General features: G+C 40.2%; 3 protein-coding genes across 4 annotated transcripts; all 3 read right to left on the bottom strand.

Annotated features, from left to right (window-relative positions):
• Window positions 1-42: 42 nt before the first annotated feature.
• Window positions 43-12,441, bottom strand: relb (v-rel avian reticuloendotheliosis viral oncogene homolog B). Its single transcript, XM_031861199.1, has 11 exons — window positions 10,301-12,441; window positions 10,019-10,042; window positions 8,487-8,641; window positions 5,801-6,106; window positions 4,759-4,925; window positions 4,564-4,655; window positions 4,266-4,397; window positions 4,067-4,171; window positions 2,367-2,582; window positions 2,165-2,236; window positions 43-1,379 (listed from the first exon to the last, which is right to left on the bottom strand). Exons 1-11 carry the CDS (start codon window positions 10,359-10,361, stop codon window positions 928-930), a joined length of 1,782 nt encoding a protein of 593 aa, XP_031717059.1. The 5' UTR covers window positions 10,362-12,441; the 3' UTR covers window positions 43-927.
• A 34-nt stretch (window positions 12,442-12,475) lies between these two features.
• Window positions 12,476-21,642, bottom strand: clptm1 (CLPTM1 regulator of GABA type A receptor forward trafficking). The gene is made up of 14 exons (XM_031861328.1): window positions 21,546-21,642; window positions 18,945-19,075; window positions 17,625-17,748; window positions 17,285-17,443; window positions 16,966-17,083; window positions 16,767-16,852; window positions 16,072-16,192; window positions 15,717-15,961; window positions 15,337-15,430; window positions 15,038-15,228; window positions 14,566-14,661; window positions 14,297-14,432; window positions 13,432-13,599; window positions 12,476-13,063 (listed from the first exon to the last, which is right to left on the bottom strand). The coding sequence occupies exons 1-14, from the start codon at window positions 21,594-21,596 to the stop codon at window positions 12,864-12,866; spliced, it is 1,920 nt and encodes a 639-aa protein (XP_031717188.1). The 5' UTR covers window positions 21,597-21,642; the 3' UTR covers window positions 12,476-12,863.
• Window positions 21,643-23,055: 1,413 nt separating this feature from the next.
• Window positions 23,056-26,760, bottom strand: tbcb (tubulin folding cofactor B). 2 transcript variants are annotated; one of them, XM_031861000.1, is made up of 7 exons: window positions 26,655-26,760; window positions 25,911-26,050; window positions 25,682-25,825; window positions 25,096-25,189; window positions 24,557-24,748; window positions 24,176-24,248; window positions 23,056-24,081 (listed from the first exon to the last, which is right to left on the bottom strand). In XM_031861000.1, exons 2-7 carry the CDS (start codon window positions 26,025-26,027, stop codon window positions 23,967-23,969), a joined length of 735 nt encoding a protein of 244 aa, XP_031716860.1. In that variant the 5' UTR covers window positions 26,028-26,050; window positions 26,655-26,760; the 3' UTR covers window positions 23,056-23,966. The 2 variants fall into 2 exon arrangements, with proteins under 2 accessions (XP_031716860.1, XP_031716859.1); XM_031860999.1 differs by having other exon boundaries at window positions 26,591-26,675.
• Between the last annotated feature and the right edge of the window lie 1,174 nt (window positions 26,761-27,934).

Raw genomic sequence — 27,934 nt, 5'->3', positions numbered from 1 at the left:
AGGCAGCAGTCGGCTTCAGAGGAAGTAACGACAGGACAAAAATAACAGACAAAGAGACAGTTTATTTCCCGAAACATGGACACTACAATGCTACAGCGACGGGCGGAGTTGAACTCGTGACGAGCTACGAGTGGAAGTTCGAATGTTTAGCACGAGAGTGAAACTGCACAACAGCAGGAACTGACACAGACGAAGTTTAAATAAGAGGACTGGTTTCTATTGCCTTTAAGTAGATTAATTATTAAACAAGCGGCCACATCAACAGAGAGTGATCAAAGAACAAGAACAATGTGAAGAGCAGATCTGAAACTACTTGAGACTTTTTGTGCTAAAACTAAAATCCTACACTTCTTGAAGGAAGTCAGGTCGCTTTCCCAAAATCATGTTGAAGCACATAAGACCTTACACAGACACTATATGACAGGTATTTAAGTCATACCTCACTAATCATTTACTACAATAGAAGACAATTCATGGGAGGGTTTCTATTGTTCCCAAGTTAAATATAGACGTTCATGAGCTCTCTCTTTAAAACGCCACGCTGACCGTGAGAATCTGACGATTAGTGCTGTGAGCATCTACCAGCACACTTGCAGGAATGTTAACCCTCTCCTGCTGGTTGCTAAAGCCTTGACCAGCAAGGTCTCCAGACAAAGATATGGATTTAGCAAGAGGGCAAACACATTTTACAGTGCAATCAGCCGAAGCAGTAGTCTTGGATTGAGGACAACATAATCTTGTTTGGGTCTAAATCCAGAGGCGTTAAGGGGGTTAACAAACCATTCTTTCATATGAGAGTGGTACCAATTTTCTCATCTAACTCTCTGCAAGAAAGCAGTGAGCATTTTTCCCCAAAGTGCCAACGATATTATTTTGAAGTGGACAGAGAGAGTGTAAGGGCGATTCATGATCCGGACTATTCGTTCCTCACAGCTCCTCTTCTGTCTTCACCTGAACCATGTTGGAGGGGCTGTCCTGGCCCTCTGACTGCGGAGTCTGGATCTCGTTGACGAGCATGTTGAACTGCAAGTCGCTGAAATGGGAAAAGTCCTGTGTGTACGAGCCAAAGTTCTGGTTAAAGTTCATATCCGGGGTGGCAAACGTGGAGCTGGCATCGGGCCCCTGCTCAAAGCTAGAGGGCACGGACAAGGCAAAGCTGGGGTCGGCAATCATGTCCCATAGTACAGGTATTTCGAACTGATTCAACTGATTCAGGATGTCTGCATCGCTGCCATTGTTTGAGTCCTGGGGCTCGTTGTAACACATATCCCCTAAAGCCGAGGCCCCAGGCTGGGCAGCACAAAGCCTCTCGTTGGGAGACATCATGGTTGGAGGCTGCTGAATGAGGAAGGGTTGCTCTGCTGCAGGTGCACTCTCCGCTGCAGAGAGAGGAAACGGATTATGTTACAAAGAAAAATAACAACCGGTTAGAAATCTGATGAAAGGTCCGTTATTATGTTGAGATCTTTGTACTTGGATCAGGACATGAGACTTGTGCCGTTTGAAACTTGACATTATTTCAATCAAGACTTTTCTGCTTAATTGGAGTAGCGTAGGCTATTTTGATGGTGGTGTAGGAACAAACGCGTGTGTACACAACAAAAAACACTTAGTTACTACAAGGAACTTTCATTTTCAGGTGTAGTTTGTGGTGCTGTTGTACTTCTCTGTACAGTTACTTCATTTCTTGTCACCTGAAACATTTAACTGGTTCATTAATACGTTGCACCTTTATTTGTACCTTTATTTTATTTAACGTCAGTGCGCATGTATATTTTATTTCAATTTCCATTCAGGGTAAACAGCATGTGCATATGCATGTACATAGAATAGTTATACTACATTTATTTCACTATGTATATCAATCATCTTGGGCTCAACAGGTTTTTGTGTTTACATTCAGTGTGAGTATAAAAGTTCTCGTTGTGCAGAAAAGCCGATTAAAACACGTAGTGCGAGTTAACACAACGTACAAGATGAATAAAAATGCACAGTGTCTGGCCAGATTTCACAGAACTGAGCCACTGTTCATGTTGGATTTTTTATGCCGTGGCAAGTCAGAATGTTTGCTGTGAAAAAGCCGATACAGCCACAGTCCAAAAAAACATAAACATGAGAAAAGAAAACATCAAATCGGACTAAAGAAAAGACATTTGAGCCTCACCTGTCACACAAGCTTTCTCACTGAAGCCGATGTCTGACTTTATCTTTCTCTTCCGCTTCACCTCATATGGATCTGAAATGAGTTAAATGAACCTGCTGTTAATGTTTCTAATTTGTTTTCCATCAAGTAAACTTCAGCCATTCAAGCCGACATCAATAGCTCTACAGACCAGACAGTTCAGTGTTGTACAGTCTTGACTGACCTGGGTTGTGTGGCAGGTACGTGAAGGTAACACACTCGCTCTCCATCTGGTCTGAGAGGCGACGCAGGACCACGCTGACTTCAACCTCCTCTGTGATGTCCTGGTCCTGGTAGGGCGGAGTCTTAAACACGATGGCGATTTGCCGGTGCACATCTGTCTGGGCAAACTCCCCGCTCGCCTTCCACGACCCTCGCCTGAAGATGATCTCTATATCATCTTTGAATCAGTGAAAAAACACAGAGCCATGTTAATCAAGAGAAATGAGAAAAATACCTCAGAATATAAAGGATTTATTTTTCCATCCTAATTTCAGTTTTTAAATGACAAGTCAAAGTAGGGTTGGGCGATATGACAGTATATACATACGTATACATATACTGTATATACATACATATACATACATACACATATACTGTATATACATACATACACATACATACACATATACTGTATATACATACATACATACATATATATATATATTTATTTGGCAATACCGTCTCTACCACGGAAGCTACTCTTAAGTGATATGGCAATATTGTGTGATGATTGCAGACATGGAGGAGGAGAGTAAAGTTGTAAATACAGAGCAGGTACCCAAGATGAGTAAGAACTCTGGTAACATGATTACAAGACATTTGTAGTTTTTGTGTTTAGACGGCTTTTTAAAATGAAAGCTGAGCTAATCCAGCAGGAAAAGTCAAAGTCTTTTTTTTCTTTTGGTTTAATAATTTGCGTGATTTCTGATCACTGATTCTGACTGAAGCCAGGCTGGTATTTATTTGCAACTGTTAAACTCCAAACACGTAACACTTGGAAGATTTAACATTCCTGAGAACAATCATTTCATTTTGAAAGAACTTTAGCTTTTTTTTTGAGTCTTTTGTTTTTATACATGTGATGAAGTACGGTGTGGTGGTTTTATTATTTCATTATTTTTTTGTTCTCAATTATATATTTACTGTATATACCATTACCATAATATAAAATAATATATACCATGATAGAAGATGTAGGCTATGTCGCCCACCCCTAGGTCCCAGTGCTGTCCAGTGTGCCTGCTATTTATATCTTCTTTTATCCGAACCATACTAAGTGCTGTGTCAATAATGATCTGGCCAAAGCTCTTGCCGGTGTGGAGGCATAAAAGACATTAAATCAGACAGCAGCTGCTGTAAATCAGTCACAGAGGCATCTACTCTACGTTAGTACTAGTTCTGCTGTATAACAAAATATCTAACTTACAGGTGCAAAGCCTGCAAAATGCACACTGCTCCACTCATAAATAATACGATGCAGCAAGAGAACCCGTCTAACAAATGAAGGTAGGAAAACGCTATGATAAAAGAGAAACAGTGGTCAAAAGAAACCCCTCCTCAATAATGACTGAAAAAATAAACATAAGCAATAAGCTTTATAAAACTATCCCTTGCCTCACAAATAAACAACTATAATCGCAGAAGCTTGCTTTAATTCGTATCGACAAGGCCTTGTTTTAATGGCTGCTAACTAAAGTTTGGGAGCATCATCATACTGTAAATGTCTGCCTTTGGTCGGGTGTGCATTTGACCCAGCAGGGGATGTTTCATACACTTAGCTTGTCCCATGAACTACTGTGTGAGCATCGTTTTGTTCACCCTCTCTATACTTTTTTTTTTGTATATGGGTGACAGAAAGGACACAAGGAAACTTTCTCTTACCTTTCTGCACTTTGTCACACAACATGTAGATCTCTGTCTTGCCGGAGCAGGAACCTCTGTACTGGTTAAAACGACTGATCTTCAGCTGTGATGTAGTCGTGGCCTCTGTGAAAAAAACAAAGCATCCAACAGTTCGTGAGAATCAGAAAATGCATTTACATATTGTTAGTGCAGTTGTTTAAAAGAGTCCGTTTCTTACTCTTGTCATAGATGGGGTTGGACACCACTGGGCTGAGACAGTCTTTTCTGCCGTCTTCCCATTCAAACTCGCACTGAAAACACAGACGCACAGCGTTCATGTCCATGTCTTCAATGCCCTTCGTGTGACCAGCTGAGGGATGAAGAGACACAAAATTAAAGTCTGTTTCCAGGAGACACAACAACAAAAACAGCAAGGAAAGAAGAAACAGCACCAGTACCATGGATGTGTAGAAAGATGACAACATTAACTAAGTTCTGATGAGCTGTGTGTGTGTGTGTGTTGGGATCCATCTTACTTTGAAAGGGGTCGATATTTTGGTTTCTTCTCTTCTCAAGAGAAGTGTCCAGCTCTTTCCTCCTCACACACTGGATACCGAGGTTAGTAAAGCTGCAAGTCCAGAAGAAAAAACACATTGTTGTAAGAAAATGCAAGAAAGATAATGATTTAATAAAACGTTGGGGAAGAGATAAATGAAAGATGGGATTAGCACCTGTGACGTCGGTTGCTGTGAGGATTGAGCGTGACCACGCAGATCCCTGAACCGTTTGGGCAGTCTTTACCCACAAGGCAGTGGGGGTGAGGCCGGTGTGGGGGGTCTTTGGTCACCAAGGAAACCGTGACTGTGACCCTCTTTAAGTGTTTAATGGGACCTTGAATCTGAAAGACAGAACAGGACGGGAAGATGAAAAAGAGAAGTAGGGAGAAAACAGAAGAACATGAGGCAACAGTAAACGTATCGACATCTAGCTGACAAAAACAACCACACAACACACAGACATATAAAGACACATTTACGGTTAAACAGGAAGTGTCTTAACATGGTGATATAGTAAGAAATATTGTAAATAACAAGGGGAACTGTCAAATTGAGAAAGATTGAGGAAAAACTGATGAATTAAACATTAAAATGTGCAACAGATGCTGCCTGAACAAGTCATTCAGAGTAGCTGCAAATCAAAATCTTGGAGTGTTTGTGTATATATTTAGCATATTCTCACTTTTCTCCCCTCCCCTCCTTTTCACAGTGTATTTTAACTGACCCATTTGGGACAAACATCTGATCACCAATGCCTGAGGTACTAATTTCACCAAGAACGAAAAATGGCATCAACAAAATGTTAATCAAGGATTACTTACAACTACATGTTATTTACACAAAATAAAGAAATACACTGATTTTAAAATGTTAAGAACTTCACACGCCTCAAGTGTTGTCCTCGTTGTGCGATGGTGTTTGTATAAAGGGGAAGATGAACGTGTAGGTGTGTTTGTTAGTATGGGGGGTAGGGGATAAACCACTCATTTTTGACCACACTTGAGCTGGGATTTGCAGGGACTTTCTAATTGACTCCAACAACCCACATCCTTCCAGCTCCACCCATCTTACACGGGGGGTTGAAGTGTGCACACCAAACAAAATCAACTGTGGTTAAAAAAAAAAAACTCTCCAACTGTCACTGAAAGCTAGTAAACCCCCTTTAAGGTCCAGCACATCAAAATAAATTAAAAAAAATGAACTGCAGTGCATCTACCTCTATTGTAGGCTGACTCTTGTTGGTTTCAGTGCTGGACGCCCCCAGGATGCTGCCGGCCGAGCGTCCCTCACATTCATAGCGAAACCTCATGCCTCTCTCCTTGGGCTCCTCCAACACCACCAGCTTGGGCTTATTCAGAAGCCGCTCCAGCATCTCCGTTTCGCCGCCGTGGTTCTGAGAGGAAACGCCATGGGAGCTCCTGGAGGCCAGCGAACACGAGGAGCCTCGACCACGCCGCGGGAAACCGGCACCGGCTCCCCGGGAAGAATGAGCCATCTCTCGCTGAGGGAAGGTGCAGGTTGGCTATGGAAAAACAACAACAAAACCTTATTAACACCATCATTTATCCTCTATCCAGCCAGGTAACACCTGTTGAGGTTAGAAAACCTCTTTTTTCAACAGAGACCTGACCAAGACGACAGTATAAACAGATGCAACAGATAAAACAATACAAAGGTTTCAAATTAAAAAGCTGGAGCAAAACAACATAAAGACCGTCTTTCCCATTTCTGTCCTCACATTAGGGACAGACAGCAGATGTACGTCTTGTGATCCGAGATACTGATTGAAGGATGAACATAATTCACAGAGATATGCTTGTAAAATAGCCAAAATGGCTTTAAAACACCAGCACTTCAAATGAGAAAGTTCAGTCTCTGTTTCTTAACAAGGTTTTCAACATGTTGCTTTTGAGAGACATTCAAGAGGCAAAATACCTACAACTTCTATTGTCTGGTCCTGAGCCGTGAAAAATACTCCGCTACCTTATCTCACAGCTTTAGCTACTAGTTACTTTTCAGATTAAGATTTTACATAAAAACACAAGAGACTTATCCAGTGGTTCCCAAACTTCTTGGCCTGTGACCACCTTCTGACTGTGTCTGGCTATCCCATTAATCATCCCATGACCCTATAGGCTTCCCCTTAGCATTAGAAAACAACATAGACTGTCAGAGGCACGTTTTAGAAGTATATACCAGATGACGCTGTACGTGACGCATTCTGCATGACGGCTGCAGTGAAACTAAGCAGTAAAACTGAGTCACTGCATGTTTTTTCCTTCATACATGTGCTTTCTATCTGTGCAAAGAGTTAACAATGTGCTCATTTGACTCCTACTTACATTTTGATCTCTTATTTGCTCGTTATACCACAGACCACCAAGTTTTTCCGCTCCCAGTCAGACTCTTGTTGTTGAAAATATCTCTCACAGTGCTGCCATTACTTTCTTTTTCTTTATCTGCAGTGCTCCCTATATTCACTATTAGGCTTCAATGTAACGCAAAAGGAAGAAAAAGAAAACCTGCAGAGAACAAAGAAGTTGACCTCTTTTTCACTTGAGAAGCAGTAAATCAGAGAGGCAGAGAGCTCATTAAACCGTTGCTGCAGAGATCTGGGTGATGCCTTTGCATGAGATCATGTTTCACAATATCCTGTCGAGCCACAGATATCAAATTTAGAAGAGCGTGTTAGCCGGGACGGACCTGTTAGCCTGAAAACAGAAGAGCTAAACAAAAGCCTGGCAGACTGAACCAGCGGACAGGAAATAGGAAGCCAGCTCAACTTAACGTGGATTGACCAATTGGAGAAGCGCAAGGCGAAGAATGTGACCTTTCACCCCTCGGTGGGTTTGACTGGTAAACAGAAAGGATGGCAAACTGAAAGTAGGAGTCATATTACAGTTATTCCAACCACTCCTCCATCTCAGCCGCCTCCCACAGAAAAGCATGCTGAGGAGGTGCGTCAGCCACGATCACAGGCCGCGAGACTTTTTTTAAGAAATTGTATTTACACACAGACCCACCCAAAATGTTGCATCTCACATGCAGGTACTTTGCGGGTAAAGAGTTTCAGCTGTTTTCTTGTGACCTACATTATTACCCGTCTGTGCAGGCTACAACATCACTGCAGTCTTATCAGATTACAGCACTTCTGATCTGTAAACCACGTGCTTTATTGTAAGAGCCCGACCGCCTAAATATTACTCTGTACAACAACAAAACATACAACCGCCTGCAGTGTCTTCTACCTCCACTTAATCCTTAAAAAGGCTGCAGTCCCCAGACATGTTTTTTAATGGCCATCACAAGCTCCCTCAGCTCATGGTAACATCTTCAAATTACATGTCTGACTGGATGCTTTGTTATACTTTAATAATCATTTTTATACAAAACAAGGAAAAATAAAGCAGTAAATCCTCACATTTGAGGGACTGTAACAACATGGGGATATAATGATATCATACATATGATGATAAACGTTTACAGTACAATAATAATCGAAGTTGTGGAATAAATTCTCTGACAACCGACCAATAGAAAAAAAGGACTATTTGTTTCAATAAAGACAAGCTGGGAAAAGCCTTAAAATCCATGAACTATTACAATGGCATCTGTACTCAGTCTTGAGATTGGAGCTAAAATATGCAGGTCCTCTAACACTTTATATACAACTAGCATTAATAAAATGATCTTGTGTACAATTAAACTTTATCTGCGTTTGTCAAGGCCTGCTGCTGCATTGCTATAACAGTCACTCTAGGAATGACTGTTGGCAACAGTCTAGGAAACATCTAACAGAGGTAGAAACCAGAGGAGAACAGACGTAACCCAAAACAACCCAAATGACTACACTGGTAGACAATCATCACACTGTGAGAGCACACCCTCAGATGTTCTTGTACCTGACATGCAGTGCCTCTGGCCAGCAGCACGGGCTGAGATGGCGGTGAGGAGCTCTGTTGTCGCATCCTGGGGTTCTGGTAGAGGTCAGCGGGGGGGTCAGGAGGTCCAGGCAGGGAGGCACCTGACCACTCTGTGATGATTTCCTCAATGAGATCTGCAAAGAAATATATTGATAGTGTCTCAGATGGCCGATGTAACTGAAAGAATGCTGGTGTAAAATGTCTGAAACAAATGTACTAGGCAATGAATAATAAAGGGAACACCGCTCTCTTCATTAAATGTCAGCTGTTGTCAGAGACATAGCGCTACAGTAAGATGACGTCATCTTGACAAAAGGATATAAAATGATAAAACCTCCAGAATAAATAAGGAACTGTGCTGACAATATAAACGCGGTAGATCTTATAAATGGCGTCTCTCTGAAGACCTATAAAAAAGCATCACATCGTCTACTTGGCCTACTAGTAACAAATCTCTGTGTGATGCTGCACCTTATGATACGTTTAAAGAACTTAAACGATATGTGCTGAACAGGTCTAAAGTAATGTTCACGTGTTCTGTTGTGGTTGTCAGTATTATATTTGCCTGTTTATTTATCCGACGTTTGCTGTATGGAACATGATGAAATATGAAAGTCCTAATATCCATCTATGCACAGTGTTGAAGCTGTGTATAACAATACTTTGACTTTTTGTTCGTATGTGATGAACTTAAAAGTGTTTATCCCACACTGTCCATTATTTTCTATATCAGGTCACTACACATGTATTATAACGTCTTTACCATGACCAATTACCAAATCACACTAAATGTGTTGTGCTACAGTGGTTGGTTTGATAGTTTCACCAGTGTTAGTTGCTGCTATGGTTATCAGCACTTGAATATACAGTGCACACTAATTTGTACCTGTGGTTGAGCTCTACGATGTATGACACTTGCCAAACAAACAGAAATTACAGTTTCTTGCAGCGAGTAGAAAACATTAACAAAGTCGAGACAAGTCATCTGTTAGGCAATTGCGAGACAGTTAGTCAGCAACAATTTTGATCGTTTTAGTAATTTAAAACATGTATAACGTGAAAACAAACCAAACGCATTGGTTTTGAACTGCAATTACAATAAGTGCAAGTGATCTGAATATGCAAACAGGTTATGGGAATTGTAATTACATTTGTCAATATTATTAAACATGATAGACTTGTACTGTATCGACAATTAAATGAGAAAATAATTGTTAGATAATGAAATTAGGTTGCAGTCTTAAATATAATAAATATATTAGAAAGACTACATGAAATGCTTAATAATGCTGTTAATATTTTTTTTATATTCTTGTCTTTATGATTAGTTTTGGTTCCCAGAAAATCTAACCAGAGGCTTTGTCACATTACAATAAAAGATGAGGAAGCAGAAACACTGATGAAGGTGAGGTCTAACTTCTCCTTCTGCACGAGGTCACCTGAGGTTCCACTTGCCTCACAATCCCCACACACGTGACTTAAAAAAACTAAAAAAACAAGTCAATACTCACCAAATTCTGACGGCCCTCGCGAGTCTGCAGGACAAAGAGAAAGCATCAGAATATAAACGTAGCTGTTCAATGTTTAACCTCTCATCTCCACCAAGTGGAGCAGTAACAGCGCGAATGAGAGCCGGTTAACACTTAATGATCCGTTCCCGGGAATGGGTGTTGGCTGCTTTGCTCTGACAAATCACATGCCTGGTAATGATGTCAGCCCTCTTTCTCTCTCTCTCACACACACATACGCACACACACACACACACACACACACACACACACACTAAAACCTACCAGAGGTCCCGTTGAAGACGTCCATGTCGTTCATCGCATGTGAATAGTCCTTAAAGACCATATACTCCGCCGTCGTGTCCTTTAAATTCTTTCTGAACCGGATTACTATCCGGTATTATTCTTCTCGTGTGTGTCGAGACGCGTCTCTCGTTTGAAAGCAGCTTCGGTAAATACGGTAAAGACTAGTCGGGCTACAACCAGCCCCGAGGTTCACTGCCAACTCGTACGAGCCGTTAGACGGACTTGAATCCATGTGTTGATGACTTCTGAAGCGTAGTTTGCTTCACTTTTTTGGTTTCCGCAGTAGCCTCGCACTGATTGGCTGGTTGAGGGTATGGAAATCCCCCCACGTCACGTCACCTCCCAGAAGGGAAACCCCCCCATGGGGACAGCAGGTACCTTTACCAGGTACATTGCTGCATTCAAATTAAAGATGTTCAATATTTAAATTAGAGCCCAAAAGGGGATCGTGACACCAAAAAGAATATAGATTTTTTTCCATTAAGTAATAGTTTCACTTAATTTGCTAAACAAATTGCAACTATTTAAATGAGCCTCCATCACAAACACTTTGGCTATTTATAAGTAGTCAACGCCAGCTTTTCCCATACAGAGACATTAATGGCGCTTATTTATTGCATCATGCCGCAGCTCCCGTTTCCGATGACCTGATGGATAAGTGGGAATTCCGATGACCTGATGGATAAGTGGGAATTCCTATTTTTATCAACTATATTCGTCAACTGCGCCCATAAGATCGCTGCACGTTTAGGAACTGCCCTTATAAGAGTGACGTGCATGAACTTTTTAACCGTTTGCTCAAAGTTGTGAAGCGCAACAGCGACACCTGCTGGATACACAGAGAACAGGCGGCTTCCAGGAAATGGAAAGTGAACGTTGAAGCGTTTAGAGGAAGCAGTGACTCAGCGAGGACCAAGTAAAAATAAAAAATACAGATACTCCTCTCAGCTGCAGTGGTGTTGCACATAAACTGTTCAACCCGGAATATGAAAAACTACTACACATAAAAAGTTGAACAGAGCTTTAGCTCTTTAGGACCCGAAAAAGCTATGACAATGAACAGTCACATCACTGTGCGAGACCCGTACAACCGTCATGTCACAAGCTGGGACCTGGTAGGTGAGGCGCATGCAGCACCGACCTTTGGCGTTTCTGCAAATGCTTCATAAAGGAAAGTGGTGGATGAATCCTTTGCATAGGCAAATGCCAACAGTGTCAAACACGTCCATCTAGCCTCACATCACTCATACTGCAACTAGCCCATTTGCTTCCCTCATCAAAGGCCCGACTACATAACACATGTGCCCTTTAAGCAAACAAACTAGCTGTAACATCTATTTTTAAAATGTTGGTTTCATGCAAAAAAAAAAAAAAAAAAAAAGGTTCTTGAACCTAGAAAGTTATTTAAAAACAACAAAGTGATACAATTGAAAAGAAGCTTTGGAAAGACATTTTAAATCACACTTAGGTTTTACTATAAACATGAGTGAATCAAAAATTTAATATGTACGAATATGGAAACCGATTCGTTTCAGGATTTACAGCACTCAAAATTAAAACTGGAGTTCCTCCAGCACACCCGACTGTCTCCACCGTGTCTGTCGAGGCGATCTGTTTTCAAGCGTCGACATGAAACAATTTGAAAATCAGACATCTGGCTGAAGGGATAAAATTAAAATTAGACTTGCAAATTAGCTAACGCTACACGGATTTGACAACAGTATTATTAACATGACAAGCTGAGATTCTGTGCAGTTTGAGGATGTACAAAAAAGATGCTTCAGTGACTGAAAAAAAAAAAAAAATTAAGTCATTGACAATATTAATATATTTATATTAATACCAACAAGGCTGTTATTTTTTTATGTTCAAGTTGAGAACATTAACCATTTGTTTTAAATTGAGGGTAGTCACTGTCTTGTGGGTAGTGTCCTGTTGAGTCGGCCATCTTTTCTCCAGTCACAACCTCTCTCTCTCTCTCTCTTTCCAGTTTCCTCCAGCACTACTCACCAGGTTCCAGGCAATCCGAAACACAATGCTCACATGGAATGAAAAGAAAAATTCACAAGGAATCTACACAAAGAAAAAATTAAATAAAAAGCTACACTTAGCCTCTTTTTTTTTTTTTTTTTTTTTTTTAAAACTTTTTTTTTTTTTTATAAAAAAAAAAAAAAAAAAAAAAAAAAATAAAAAATAAGTAGTATAACTGCAACCAGTTCCCCTCCCAACCTCTACTCCAAGACATCGTTACCCTCTGAAAAATCATACAGATACAGTACATCACGTTTTGTTTTACTTCACTTGAACTGCAAAACGAGAGGGCCGGGAACAGAAAGAAGAATTTACCAAGTCTACACTGAATACGATTCTCTGTGGATCCACACAGAGATCACAGGGAACAGTTGAACTGCACTTTTTTTTTTTTTTTTTTGTAGTGGCGTCCATGACAGCTTAACGACGACTCCCCTCCCTGCCTCATCTCCACAAGTCCTCTTCGCCCCAGAAGTGAGGGCCAGGGAGGCAGATGAGGGCGTGGTCTCGCTTAATCGTTCTTCTTCTCCTCCTCTGGTTTGTCTGTGATGGCGGCGGGTGTGGCAAGAGCGGCGTCTGCGCCAGGAGCGGTGTCTGCCGCTTCCGTGCCGTCGGGGACGCGTTCCACTCCGCTGGTGCCAAACTCGTTGAACCTGTTGGGATCAACCCGGTAGATCCAGCGCTGGTAAAGGTAGACGAAGAACACCACATCTGCAGGAACGGAGACGGGTTAGTCCAGTGAGAATCAGGTATAATTAAAATGCATTATTCCCTTAATAATCATTTGCCATCAAGTACAAACCGTATTAATTATAGTGGTTAAATAAAGTCTTTAATGCCAAATCAAACCTTTAGGAGCTGAGCTGATGGAGATAATGACATAACCTACATTTCCTCACTGACCCACCAGCATATTATCAGCAAAGGGAATCATGAAAATCAGTGTGATGTAGTGAGTTGACACTAGGTGGAGGTGGTGTGACGGGCATCAAAGGCTGATGATGTTAAATGATTATTTAACTTCCCCTGATCTAAGTAAATGCATAAGAAGTGAAACATGTAGATAAGGGAAGACGTACCGTCTCTGAGGCACCCTATCCTGTACATCATGGGCATCTTGATGACGAAGGCAAACAGGTCGTCGATAAAGGTGTTGAGAGCCTTGTAGGTGAGCATCCTCCATGGGAGGTGGGCCACAGACTTCATTTTGTAGTTGATGAATAGCTGCGGCGTCATTGTAATGAAACCTTTTAAAAAAAAAAAATAAAATAAAATAAAAAAATAAAAATAAAAAAAAAGCAGATATAGGAAGGATTAGACAACAAGCAACGGGACTAAGTAAAGTCTATTAATACACAGCACATTAGCAGAGGCCGCTGGGAATTGGATATGTAACCATGATGCAAGTGTGAAAACATTAGCTGCATGTACGTCCACTTAGAGACGGGGTAATTAAGAGAGACCAATAGAATAATCAGCTAAATCTCTGGCCTCTGAAAATAGATTTACAAAAACAGGAGAAAAAAAAATCAATAAAGTAAATTCAATAATACATTAAGAAAATAAATATACAACAGTTCCAGGGATAGAGATTCTTATAAACTTCTGTATTTACTGTATTTTTATGATCTTTTTCTGTTTGGAAGACCTACAGACATTGGAGATTTTGATTTATAGGTAAGAACAAGAGTGTTCCCTGCATCATTTCATATACATTACCTAATTCATGGGCAGTTACATGGCACACACATAAATAAATCATCAAGTTTATTTTCTCCTTTTTCAGCTAAGATGTTTTTTGTATTACCGTTACAGTACATTAAGACCCGTTTATGTGTGTTTAAACCATGTAAAATATAAATATTCCTCTAAAACAGAAAGGACACACAAGACAAAAATGATAATTAGTGGAGTGAAGTATGTGAATGCTTCAGACGTACTCACCAAAGGTTAACAAGAAGCCATAGAGCATGCTGAGTACCCATGAGTACCAGCCTTTGTGCTCTACGTACAACAGACTGTAGACGGCATAGCAGCCAAACAGAGGGTAGAGCAGCCACGACAGGTACTTGAAAGCCATCTGCTCACAGGTCAAGATAGGAAAACGTGTTATCAGAAGAAATATGACATTTACATATATAAAAGATTACTTATTTGCTGTTTTTCTAACACTCTTGCGGTGTTCAGAGTTGTGTAGTTTTGGTTTTACTTACGTCGTCGTAGATTTTGGTTGAAGACTGCACATATGTTGACTTGTCTTTGAAGACCAATCTTGGCAACACTCCTGCAATTTTGTTCTCTCTGTCCAACTAGAGAAAGACAAACACAGTTTATAGGTATATACACAATGGTACATGGCAATAATAATAATAGGAGAATGTACAGTAGAAGTACAGGAGGTTAGCATTTGAATTAACAAAAGGAACAGTTTGAAAATCAAGGTCTCTTTCTGAAGTCAGTCTAGTAGAGGAGTCTGCTAGTTCTCATTCAAACATCATCCTGAAACATTCACTGGTTAACCATCAATTTTCTGGTTGAAGATGAACTCAGTGACATTTGTAATATTTGTTAAAGGACAGGAGCCACTGGCTCAAAAGGAAACGTTTTTTTTGTTCCATAATTTAAATAGAAATAAACAATGTTAAAACAATATTGTGCATTAAAAAACACAATCCTCCGACTTACCTTGACGTCCATGACCTTGGTGATTTTCCACAGGTCAATAAGAAGGCCGATGAAGACGCTGACCTGCACCACGAAGTTGGTTTCGTTGTCCAGGATGTACAACAGCACCACCAGAGACTGAAAGACTCCGAATGTGATGGAGCGCACGGAGAGGCCTTCCAGAGACTGTCTGCTGTTCCAGAACTGGATATCTGAGGAGGAGATGGTGGTGAGTTGAAGCCGAGTGGTAGACGAACACAGTTCAGTCTATGTGTCGTTGGTGACAAGTCTTCACTAAAGACGGGCTGCTGTGACCTCACCATTCTTGAAGGCGAGAAACTCAAAAATGCTGTGCACAATGGACACAACAATGGTGATTCCCAGCAGGTACGGGTTGGTTTCCAGAAGAGCCACCTATAACAGAGTTTAATCTTAAATCACAGGTGTAACATAGTCTGAATCTTTATGTTTGATCAGAAAGTATATAAGTTACATTTAGCTGCCGCCTCACAGCTAGAAAACAAATAAAAAGATAATAGAAAAGCACTATAAATACAGCTAATATGAAAAAATGAAAGAAATTGCATTTTCAACTAAACCTGTGTATAAGAACCAAAAAAACATGTTCCATCTCATCACATATAGTGAAATTCCCTTTATTCAGCCTTCCGCCTCTGACCTGTGACCTTTGACCTCTTACCTTGACAGAGTCTTGGTCCTCGTCCGACTGCTCGTAGGTGTCGTCTGGTAGGAAGTTCCACGGTGAACGTGCATTTTGGGCAGCGTACAGCTGCCAGCGCCACAAGGACAGCGGGCAGTAGCCGAGGCGCAGTGGGAGTGTTGTCAGGGTGTCGTTGATGGGAAAGTAGTCCTTCTGAAGGTTCCAGTAGTCATTGAAGTACACAATGGGATAGTAGTCGCCACTCACCGCATCAAACTTAACATCTAGTGGTAGAAGAGTGGAATAGTCAAAGATGGTTTGACAGAAAAAGAACAACTCTTTAAACAGCGGCTGTAGGTGAGACATGGCAAAGGGCTGAGTGGGAGGAGCTTACGTTGGTCCAGGGGAGGGGGAACAGAGCCCTTAACCCAGGCAGTGTGGTCGTCCACCATGTTGATGGTGAGGTTGGGGTGCCAATGAGAGATGATCTCCACTGGACCGTGGCTCTCTGCTCGCTGTGAAGAAACATTTGATTTGACATGTCAGAGATGAGCTGCATCATCATCTACGAAGAGTAGATCTTCTATTGATGATAAGACCAATACAAAGTCAACTTGTTGATTTACCTTATTACTGACTATTTTAACTAATTACATTTTGTTAAATGTATTTATAGTCTTTGCTCACAGCCTTTCTCAAGATAAGCTACAATAAGCGTTTCTGTAAGATGTATGTCATAAAATGAGGATAAACACATATTATGGACTAACAGACACTGGATTCAAATACTGGTAATAAAAATACTACAAACAGTAATATATTTCGTAAATAAACAATCTTTGGTTTTGTTATTGTGACGAAGATGCTCACTGCTGAACAAACTATGTAGCGGTGACACCACTTCTAAAATACCTTAAATCTAGTTTGACATTTCTTGACTGATATTTCTTGTTTCTTGACCAGCCCACACACACACAGACAGCGATATATCTGCAATAAGCTAAGTGATATATTAGCCTGGTGAATATATCGGTCTAGCTCTACGGTGTACAAAGTATTACGTGAAAGTATTCAGTAAAACTAAAATACCTTGATCACTTCGGGATCTGCTTCTGTCTCGCCCGTTAGCAGATTCTTGGTCTTCATAAACTTTCTTCGCTTGAATTTATTCAGCACTGAAAGAGATAAACGAGTAAAGGTTAACGCTTAGAAATGATTAAATATATTGTTCTATTATTACAATTTTTGTTTAAAGTTTACACTTTGTGCGTTCTCCATATGTGCTTACTGCGTGTTGAATGAACTGTTGCCAGTCTGCGGTACTGCCCCTTGCGTTTTGGGTCGGGGTGGAATCCACTTTTAGTGAAGTAGACGTGCATGTAAAGAGAACCGTTCTTCAGCAGATTCTGCAAGTACACAAACAGGAACAAGTATTAGAGTTTCAGACAAATACACATTACAAGTATTAGAGTTCATAGTAACTCGTCTTTCCTGTTCCTCACCAACGTCAACCTCATACCCTGAACTAATACCGGTTCCCTCTCACAATCCATCTACTGTCTGTCGCCTCTCTCTTCAGATTGTATCACTCTCCCCGTCATCCTCACCTCTGGGACGTCTATCTCCTTATGGTGCTCGTAACAGCCGTCCCCTTCCTCCCCGACGGTCCAGTCTCCGTAGACCAAGTCCCTGTGGAACCAGAACAGGGCTTCTGTGTTGTTGAAGTCGGTGAACACCTCGTCTTGGGACAAATACACGTACAGGTCCTGCAGCACGGTAAGAAAGGTGTTTATGACATTAAAAGAGTCATGACAGAGTAAGCCTGAAAGGAAGCTATAGCACCGTTTTGCTTTCTAAATACTTCAAGAGGTCACAACAGCTTCACTTCAATTAAAAACAACTAGCCGTGTACATAAAGGCAATGGACAGAGGGGACGAGTGCAATACCATGAGGGTGTCCTTGGGGAACAGGTTCCTGCTGGGTACTCTGGGGGCCCCGGCTGGAGTGCTGGGGTCTGGAGTTGAAGGCCCACGACGGAACCAGCTGCTGATCGCCCAGATTATGAAGATTCTGGAGAAACAAGTGAAAACAGAGTCAGAAGAGCTGGTAAATAAGGGATGAAAGTCAAAGTTAAGAGAAAAAAGAAACGTAGGAGAGCAGTAGGTGATGAGTTAGATGAATACTCACATTTGTATGTTAATAGAGAAATACTAGGTAAAAAACCCTGAGACAAAGTCATTTGTTTTGACCTTTTAGCTTGAGATCTGAAGAACTCTCAACCACCCTTTGTGTGCTTGTGGCTTTGTTCAATGTATACTTCCCTCTTTGGCTGGTATCGGTTAAAAATACATTAAAATGATGCATTTTCTGTCGATATAATACAATTGATAAAGATTGATTATTTGTTACACATGATATCGTTACCTTTAATCTACCCAACACTTGATCTACTTAATGAAAGATTTTAAAAGCTAAATCACTGCCAGACAAACTTAATAACGCAATATAATCTTTTTGATCAAATAAATTGACATGTTTGTTCACTGGTTGACTGTCAAAGCAACTGCTTGCCTAAGGCAGGAAAATCAACCAAAGGGCTTTATTTGATCTGGATGCCATACAAGTACTCAACTGGTACCACCTCCACACATGCTGTGATTTGCTTGAGCATTTTTAGAGGAAAATAACCCTGTGGTTCTGTACATTTGGAAGATATATCAACATTAACTGATTAGAAAAATGTTAAAACGCCCTGAAAGTTACTGCAATCTACATACACTAGACAACTGACATCCACCACAGTCAGGTAATACTCATTACTAGGGATGGGTATCATTTCTTTTGTTCATCCACCAGAGTCAGAAATGAACACTTTTTGAACGGTCCATTACACAAATCACAAGTCAAGATTTTTTGCATTGAAAGCGTTCTGATTTCCATTTGTAGGTCAGAGTAGTCGTGACTTATGACACTCGAGCAGACGTTGGATAAATGCAGGTAAACAGTCTGTGTGGAGAGCAAAAGAGACAAAACACTTTGGCCAAAAGGCATGATGGGAACCCAGCCAGTGTCGTCTGACAATGATTTTTAATGGTTAAAAATGTACCTGTAAACTAGCTACTTGTGAAACAACCCTGTCGTCTCTCAACTCCAACACCAGTTTCGAATCAGAGGTTGCTAATCGGACCGCAAACAATGAGCAGTGCTCTCCGCTTACAAAGGGAGGACAAGCCGGACAAATTAAAGAGACAAGAAGAAGAACTAACCTGAAGAGGACTCCTTTAATGACCTGCCATGCATTAGGTGCTGGTTGCTGCTGCGGCTGAGGATCCACTGCATTTTCAGCTGTCTGCACAGCCTGGCCATCCGTTGTTGCAGCGGTCCCATTACTGCTCACCTGCAACCAGACAGAAACACGGTCAGTGCAGCCAAAGACGACACAAAGCATTTTTGATGCAATGCTAAAATAATGACAAATTACAGGAGGATGTATAAAGACAACATATTAAAAGGCCCTAAAGCTGAGATATTTTATTTCTAAGGATCGCTAACTACTATGATCTCCTGACCTAACAGAACCTTTGTATCATGTAAGTATTAGCATATATATTAGCATATTAAATATCAGTAAAATCTTTCATTAGTTTGCTTCAGCGTGGCCACGTAGCCCCCCCACAGCCTCCACCCCCACCAACCCCTCCAGCAAGGCCACATTCTATTCAAGTGACACAATACACAAGCATATGCCAAGTCATGAGACTCATTCACCATCTGAACATCTAATCTCCCCCATTGTCACCAACACAACGGAGACCAGAGGCTGGCCTCAAGAAATAACACTTGAGGGTAAAAAAACATTTTCTGCTCAGCAGGTTATTAAGGTGCCAAGAGGGCCAAGAAATGACTAAATGAACATCGGAAATGTTGAGATTTGTGACAAGCCACTGGCCCAGCACCATCACAAACCGAATTTCAAGGCCATGAAGTGGCTCAGAATAGATCTCTTCATCCTCGATGCCATGTCCTGCAGTAGAAGCAATTATATTATCTGAGACAAGGATCTCTGTCTCCTGGAGGGATCAACGTAATAACCGTGACACAGATGGATCATCGATATATGCTCTACAAGAGAAACAAGGTTAGCTGTTCCAGCTCGAGATAATAATGTACAATTTACACACAATGACCAAGGATTAACAATTAACCACCTATTCAGGGTGCATAGTAAATGCTTCACACTGGATAGTGTGTGTCTAACAGGAAAAGATAAATCAGTCAGTCATTCACAGAAGTGGAGATTGCTCCGGTGATATGTATCACACGCGACAGTATCTCCTACAGAGGGAAGTAAGCCAATATTGAACATAGGCCAATAAATAGGGATATCAAAGGCATGTCTGTTGAATGTGTGTTAATTGGTATAGTAAAAGGCTTTCCATCTGTACTAAACTTTCCATCTGTGCTTATTTAATTACATTAAAGACCACTTTAAAAAAAAGGAAATTTTGTACAAGGAAAAAGGATGATATTTTAGACATGAAAATGCTGACTTCATCATGTGTGTTGTGCTGGGACCAATACAGTTACACCTGTAACCATCAGAAATATTAAATTATTATCACCATTAGCCACTTTTCCATTGATTAATACCTCAGAAATGTCTCTTAACTGATCAACTCTCCAGCAGTTGGCCTAAAGAGCAACATAACTCATCTAAACGTAATAAATCACAGAGCTTTGGTTATTCTGGAAGATAAATCCATAGTGATGTGTACAAAATCCCCCAAATTGTTTTAGCAACATGTAACCCTGGAAAATACATGGTTGTAAGAGAACTATGTGGAAAAACCTTCAAAAAGACAGCCAATGTTGTTTAACAACCTTCTGGGCATTTCTGAGGTTCTCAGAGATTTGTCATTGCTTAATCAATGCAATGACATGAGGTGTGAGCTAGGGTTACAAAACAATAAAAAGGTTCCTAAAGACAAAAAATACTGGTCTGTCTTGGTCTTACGAGTAAAGATAACAGACATTTGACACAGTATATTATTATTATTTTAATATATATATATATATATATATATATATATATATATAGTGTAATTTTGTGTTTGTTTGGCTAAAGACAGACTTAAACTAAGCGGAGACCATGAGAGAGATGATTCACTTTGACCAATGGTGACTTGTGACATTTGTCACTCCGGAAGTAATTGGTAGTTAACTGGATATTGTCCCAGTTACTTTAACAACTAGCTACTATTTTCACAATTTAAGAGAGCACATTCCAGAGTAAGCCAATTTTGACGTTGTCTATCTACATCCGATTCATCTTATTTGACATTTTTAATCAAGATCAGCTGCCGGGGTTTCCCGTGAGGCGTAAACAAAATGTACGTCGAGCCTCAACGTTTCCCTGGAAAGACTGTAATAATGGAAGACTCGGTTTGACAGTAAATAATAATGTGGTCGAGCTGCTCGAGACTGGCCTGGTTAGTCACGCCGAGCTGCGTTGCTCAGGCCTTGTGATAGCTAATTGACACACCGCAGCGGTCAGCTGGCTCACACCGACACACAATGAGTCAACCGATATTAATGTGACTTTTATGTAATGTTAAGTTTTCAACCGTTAACACCTCTCTCACGTCGCTAACAGTCCGGGTTTCTCAGCGCACTGCTAACGGCAGGAGGGGGTCGTTTTAAAAACCAACCGGCAACTGACAACGTCACTGAGGCTCGTGCAACGGTCGGTAACACGTTTGAATGTTAACGGTCCCCACACCGAACGTTCCAATGGATAAAAACGGCCCACTTCGCGTGGACGTGAAGAATAAGTGACATAATGAGAGTGTCATTAATTTTCTTTTTACCTCGCCGTTGCTCTCGATGGCTTTGGTAGCTTCGCTCTCCTGCGTCGCCATCTTTCCTTGTCTCTATCGCGCACACACACACCACACTGCTGCTTGGGAAACTGTGCTCCCGTCTCGCGAGAGGACAGTTTGTAGCGTCATTGCAGTGACGTGCGTCTTCAGGGGGAGTGATGAAAAAAAATGTGAGGCTAATAAATACTGTAAAAGATGCTGTTTGTGGCTGATGAAACGGCATGAAACACCGTGCTTAGTCATACATCTTCCACATTCTTCTAAATAGAAGCTTCCTGAAAACTAAAAAAGGATTATATACTATTTGGTGTTTATTAAATTTAAATAGCAAGTTGTCATTGTTCTCTTAATCTCTGCCATCCTCCATAGACATACTTTTAGTATGAAGTCGACAATTTGCAGTGATAGAAAGCACCTTACTTCTGTAACATCTTGAGGGACCAGTACATTACTTTAGTATTAATAAAATGCTGCTGTGTGCTGCTTTCCAGAGGCAAATACTGCATGTTTTACACACTACACAGTAGTAAAGCTCAACCAATTACAACATTAAACGCTGCCTACGTGTTAATTCATCAGGAAAATTGTTAATAACGCTCAGAAAATTTGCCATTCTTCTTGAGTGGTTTAACTTTTGATATTTAAAGTATACTTTGCTGATAATACTTCTGTACCATGAATATTGTGCATAATGCCTTTTTCTTCAAGATGTTTTGCATGCTTGCACTACACATTTGTTACTTTATTATTAGAGACAGTTCTACGATTACCGACTAAAATCACAGAACCCATATTTGCAAATGGTCTGTATCATATTACATGTACAAGAAACATCAACTCAATCATACGCTCCAGTACTGGCAAATCATTTTTATTGCCATGCATTAATTACCCTTTGGCACATAGTAACACCAGCACCTTTGAGAAGAAACCGTTTTTAATATAAAATCAAAAGACAACACTACATTTTTACAAGTAATGACATTGCATTGAAAAGAAACCACAAGAACAATTAATGTGTATTTCTTCTGTAAACTTCAGATGATGAAAAACAATGTTACAGTTGCAATGGTGTTACAGTATTGGACCAGAAACATAAAACAAAGCAGAAATAAGGCATAGCATTCATTTTCAAAAGCAAAGTGTTGTGGTCTTCGTAGTTTTTGCTTGTGTTTTCAAATATTTCTTTGATAGCGAACCTGTTATTTAATCAAAATATATAAGAACATTTTAAACAGAACCATAAACATGTGCTTCAGAATTTAACATCCCATTCAGTTGGACAGTATTGAAAGATGTACCAGAGCTACTTTACTGGTCATTTGAAATTATACACTCTATAATTATTGGACACATCCTTGGATTTTGTTTGTTTATATATATATATATATATATATATATATATATATATATATATATAAATAAATAAATATAAAAGAGAGCTCAATTAATATTAAGGAAATACACTGGATTTTCTCAATCACATTCAAATTTTAAATATGTAAGATTGGGCCTCATCTGTCAAGGCAAATCAATTCCCAGTGGTTCAATATAAGCAGGAAACATTTAACTGCAAACTATTTAATGTTTAACAAGAGGAACTCATGTCAGTTAAAGGGAATTACATATTATTTCCACTTGGAAACACACATTGGGTTTTACACAGTACAAGCACAAAATGAATGAAAAGGACAAAGATCTTGGTGGAGACTTATTGTTCTTTCCTCTTTTTTAACAATTTATTGTCTGTCAAACATGAGCACAATTTGGCGGAATGAGTTTGACCATTAAGCACTGATGTTGATCATTGATCGGTATGCGATATCATGTTAGTCTGAAATACAACGTACAATCACACTTTTTTCAGTTTCAAAGTAATTAAGGGGGTGTTTTTCCTTTGACCACTAACTCAGCAATTTATATTCTCCAAAAAAATCCTAAGACTACAGTTAACTATAGAGTTATACACAACCATGTTTGAAAAAACTGATACAAATTAAATGTGGAGAAATTAAGTTGTTATCTGAACTGTCAATAGAGACTTTTAGATTACATATAAGACTGCCATGTTGAGAATGTGTGGAAGCAAAAAGTACTAAACTACACTGAACAGAAGTGCATGAAGTGAAGAACCACATATAACCTTTATGCAACACAACCCCTCCTTTATCAAACCATGTTGGGTGTAAACATCCTGAACTATTACCATATTCATCACACAGAGATGTACTGCCTGACATTCACATCTATCAGTTGCATCAGCGTTAGTGAGAGGGAACTTAAACCAAAAAAACGTTTTTGACTCTTGAGATTATACCCTCGAGAGAGAGAAAGTACGATGACAATCTCTGGTTGGTGAATGAAGCATCTTGAGATTCACACTTAAATTTATTTTGTCACATAACAGTCCTACATCTCATCAAAATCATAAACCTCCTCAGGAAAGTCTCCCACAATCACACTCAGCGGCTTCACAAATCCACCATATTTGTTCTCGCACTGAAAGTATTTCTTCCCGGCAACACTGTGGGAACACAATTCAATAAAAGACGGGGGTCAAATGCAAAATCAAGACCAACATGACCAACATTGTGCATAGCTGTATAGAAACTACTTACGTTCCATCGTGCTTTCCCATAGGCTCATCGTACTTCACTCCAACCCAGTGGCCTGGCTTGAAATCTGCTGTACCTGCAATGGACATGACAACATTGTTCTTTACTCCAGGTACTACTACTCTTAATGTCTCTTGTTTAGTCAAGATCCTTCATTTTTTTTTTTTTGGAATATAGTGAGATGACATAATTTAGGTTAATATGCTATAATTGTGGTTAAGTACAAGCCATCGCATTGCTCTCTAGAGCAAGCAACAAAAACACTGATGTTTAAGAAGGGTTATCATTCCTCCACCAATATGCTCCTGAAAGCTGGGCTTTTAAGCCTAAAAACCTAAACCTGTCCTAAAGGAAGTAAACCAGCTAACATGTATCCACACTTACCAACATACATGACCGTGGCAAGCTTGGTGGGTTGTCCAGGGACCTGCACTTTGCATCTGTTGCCAACAGACAGAGCATCAGCAGCAGCCTTCTGCTCGTCGTTCCGAGCAGCAATGACAGCTTTCTTCTTGGCCTGTTCTTCCTCGTTGAATTGACCGACACCCTGTTTCTTCATGAACGACCTCATTGAGTCTGAAAGAAAGAAAGTTGGATTGTAAAAAAAAAAAATATTACAGACTGAATGCTGCAGAACGTCTATCAAATAAGATGAGAGGATTCTTTTAGAACATTTGTCAATGGTTAAAAAAGTTCAGCCGTGGTAGGGTGGCGGTATTGGCTTTTTTTTGTCTACGACTGCAACTAACAATCAAGTATCGTTAGCGATTGCTTTACAAATGATTGTCAGAATCCACTGGTTTAAAGTCAATGGTTCATTTTTGCTATGTTATCCTTTGTTGCTGCCACAGCCACATTTCATCATGACATTTGGGAAATACATTGTATTTACTTAACATCAAAAGCATAGAAAAAAAGACTACCTGGTCTCTTTCCATAGGCGTCATCTGGTAGTTCAAACTTCTCCACTTTGGAAACATCAGTGAACTCGTTAATCTGACCACTGTTATCAATAACCTGTGATTCAGGATGAGACACAAACAACTTTTAATAAAGTCCACACCAGTAGTTTGGCATGTTTTAGCCAATAACTGCAAAAAGCTTCAAACAAGCAGGTAATGAATGATATGTTACATTATTGTTGAATAGAAACTCACACTTGTTAGTAAACTTAAGTACTCATTAGTCAACACTAGTGAAAATGATAATTATTCTATTTACCATTAACCACTACCTACATAGCAGGGTTCTCATTTTAAAACCAGTTTGCATGTTTTACTGCAAACTTTAGACAATGAGAAGTTTCCAGGCACATGTCTTGGGGAAACATGCATTTCTACAAAAGAAGAAAATATGCTAAAAAAAAATGCCTAGTATCTTATCTGAAGACAGTGTTTGATTTGGAACCAAAGAGCGATTTGAAAACCTGTTGTACCTTTTTATTACTACAATACGACGGTGGTCTGGGCCACTATATTAAAAGAGCGTCTGAACCGAGTAGCTACATACATGTATTCTGCAGTTATCATCCACAGAATAGGAACCCAGCAAAGCTTCATTGTCATCCATTTTCTGCAGGAATATGTCAGAGACGCTGAACAATTCCAGGTCCATGGAGGCGGGAGATGCACCCACAAGCATCTCCAATTTTCCCTATTTACAATACAAACAAAATGAGTGCATTAGTAGAGCCAATGCATCTTTTGAGGAGTATACTGTATGATAGACTGAGCCTCACCTTTAGTTCTGCTATACTAATTCCTCTATTGAACCTGCGCGTCATCTCGAAGGAGGAGATGGTGTTTGTTATGCGCACATTCACTGTGGGGTTGGTCACTACTGTCAAACCTTCCATGATGCTGGTTGTGGGATCAGATACTGAAAACAATAGACAAACAATGCGCCATATTAGCCAGTGAAACTGATACAACATCCCACAGTTGCACACCAATACAGTAAATGGGTAATATCCCTGTGTCCTCCTGTTGCATGGTACAGAGTATTAATAACGTTACCCGACAGTGAGTAAAGTTTGATCATTTAATTTCAATGAAAGGACAATGAAGACTCACATAAAGAGGACAATGAAGACCCACATAAAGAGGATGAACATCCACTCCCACGTAGTATTTAGCTGCTCCCCTTATAACTTACTTTCTCTAACATCGGCCTGTTACAAAGCACGTTCTGGTGAATTAATAATAGTTATGTTTAACTTGGTAAATTACCATCTGTCCCTCATGTTTGCACACGTTATCATTTGAATTTCATCCCACATGTTCGTAGTTTAGCTAGCATGTTTGGATTAGCTAACTGTTAGCCGCAGGCTGCGTCACCGTCAGCCGTTTGTGTGGCTAACAACAGCTGAGTCACGTGAGACACAAACACTTAGTAGTAGAACCAGGCTGCCACACTTACCTGTAAAATAACGTTACGTGTGTTTTATATCAGGACAAAGCGGATTAACAGACACGGTACGCACCTTTCAAAACAGAGGAGTCGCAGCAAGATGTTCTGACGCCTCGCGACACCACTCCAAAAAGCACGTGGTCCACCCCAATGGACCAACCGCTCAGACTCGCGCGTTGTTTTCTAATACAAGAAGCCCCGCCCTTCTTACACGCAGTCTGTGGTTCTGTTATTGAACAAACAGCTCGTTACTATAATTACTGATCAGCTTAGCAATTATGAAAGCAATAAACACCCTTATATTGTGACTAGTATAAAATTCAACTACATTATGGTATTTGTATGGTCTCAGATATGTTAATTCACGTGAAGCAATACGGAGAGTGAACTATTTTCTGCCCTGTCATATGCCCCAGGAGCCATTTTCAATAAAACGGCTGCTGAGCAGTTATTATTTTTCGGAGAGCTTCGTTCCCCTCCTCGCTACCTTGTCGTCTTTGTGTCACCATGTAACTTTACACTATTACGTTAAAAATGGAGATGGTGCAAGTCACTCTGGCGTCAACGTTTAGCGGCGTACATCAATTTCCGTCACGCCCAGCTCTGGAACCTTCTGCCCCGCCCACCGGCACGAAAAGCACCAATCACATCAGGTGACAATCAAGTCAACCAATAGGGTGTCGTTACAAAGTGAAAAGGTCTGCGTCACCGCCTACTTACCGGTAGATGGACACGATCGAAAACCAATCATCTAAGAGTGAATGTGACAATTGAAACAACCACACAGTGGCGCTACCCACCAGTTTAAACCATGATGAAGAAAGACTGAACAAAGTTTATTTTTTGTGGACTATTGTAAACATGACAAATTCAACATGGCCAATTTTTTGGAAGTTGACGAGTCTGTAATAGGAAAAGGTAATACTGTACTGTGATTTAGTCCGACAAGGTTTGACCTAATAAGCAGCTTGATCCCAGGCTCTATAATGACTACACCATGGTCAGGTCCATTACAATCCTGTCTTCTGTGTAGTACCTTTGCACTACAATAGCTGCTTTTGCACACGCCACTAATGCACAGAATACAGTATATTGTGTGTAATGTATAGGAAATCCTATTGTCGCAATTTCCTTGAGGAATAATCAGTTCAACCTGTCATTTCTAAATGCTGCATTTACACATTCCAAAACAAATGTCTTATTTTGTTCTGTTGCAGTTTGATTTTTGACATCAGGAAACAATCTCTGTGCCGGGAAAACCGGCCTTTTCATTAATCGTGGACATATTTCAGTGGACCAAAGCATTCAATGAGCACAGATAACAGACTAGAGCATGTACGGGCAGACAAGACG

Source organism: Anarrhichthys ocellatus, unplaced genomic scaffold (genome assembly GCF_004355925.1).
Source record: "Anarrhichthys ocellatus isolate YVR2014 unplaced genomic scaffold, GSC_Weel_1.0 scaffold24, whole genome shotgun sequence".
In the NCBI taxonomy this organism is placed as follows: Eukaryota; Metazoa; Chordata; class Actinopteri; order Perciformes; family Anarhichadidae; genus Anarrhichthys; species Anarrhichthys ocellatus.
Note: the sequence above shows the minus strand (reverse complement) of the source record. Positions and strands in the feature narration are given on the sequence as shown.

Coding starts and splice junctions, on each gene's coding strand:
- tbcb (XM_031861000.1), bottom strand. CDS start 26,027: ATGGAAGGTTTGACAGTAGTGACCAACCCCACAGTGAATGTGCGCATA. Junction 25,190..25,681: donor ATGATAACTGCAGAATACAT/GTATGTAGCTAC, acceptor CCTGAATCACAG/GTTATTGATAACAGTGGTCA. Junction 24,249..24,556: donor TGCCACGGTCATGTATGTTG/GTAAGTGTGGAT, acceptor TGTCCATTGCAG/GTACAGCAGATTTCAAGCCA.
- relb (XM_031861199.1), bottom strand. CDS start 10,361: ATGGTCTTTAAGGACTATTCACATGCGATGAACGACATGGACGTCTTC. Junction 8,642..10,018: donor GCGAGGGCCGTCAGAATTTG/GTGAGTATTGAC, acceptor ATTTCTTTGCAG/ATCTCATTGAGGAAATCATC. Junction 4,398..4,563: donor AAATATCGACCCCTTTCAAA/GTAAGATGGATC, acceptor TTCATCCCTCAG/CTGGTCACACGAAGGGCATT.
- clptm1 (XM_031861328.1), bottom strand. CDS start 21,596: ATGGCGACGCAGGAGAGCGAAGCTACCAAAGCCATCGAGAGCAACGGC. Junction 15,229..15,336: donor GTTTCTCGCCTTCAAGAATG/GTGAGGTCACAG, acceptor TCTCCTCCTCAG/ATATCCAGTTCTGGAACAGC. Junction 14,433..14,565: donor CAACCAAAATCTACGACGAC/GTAAGTAAAACC, acceptor ACCTGTGAGCAG/ATGGCTTTCAAGTACCTGTC.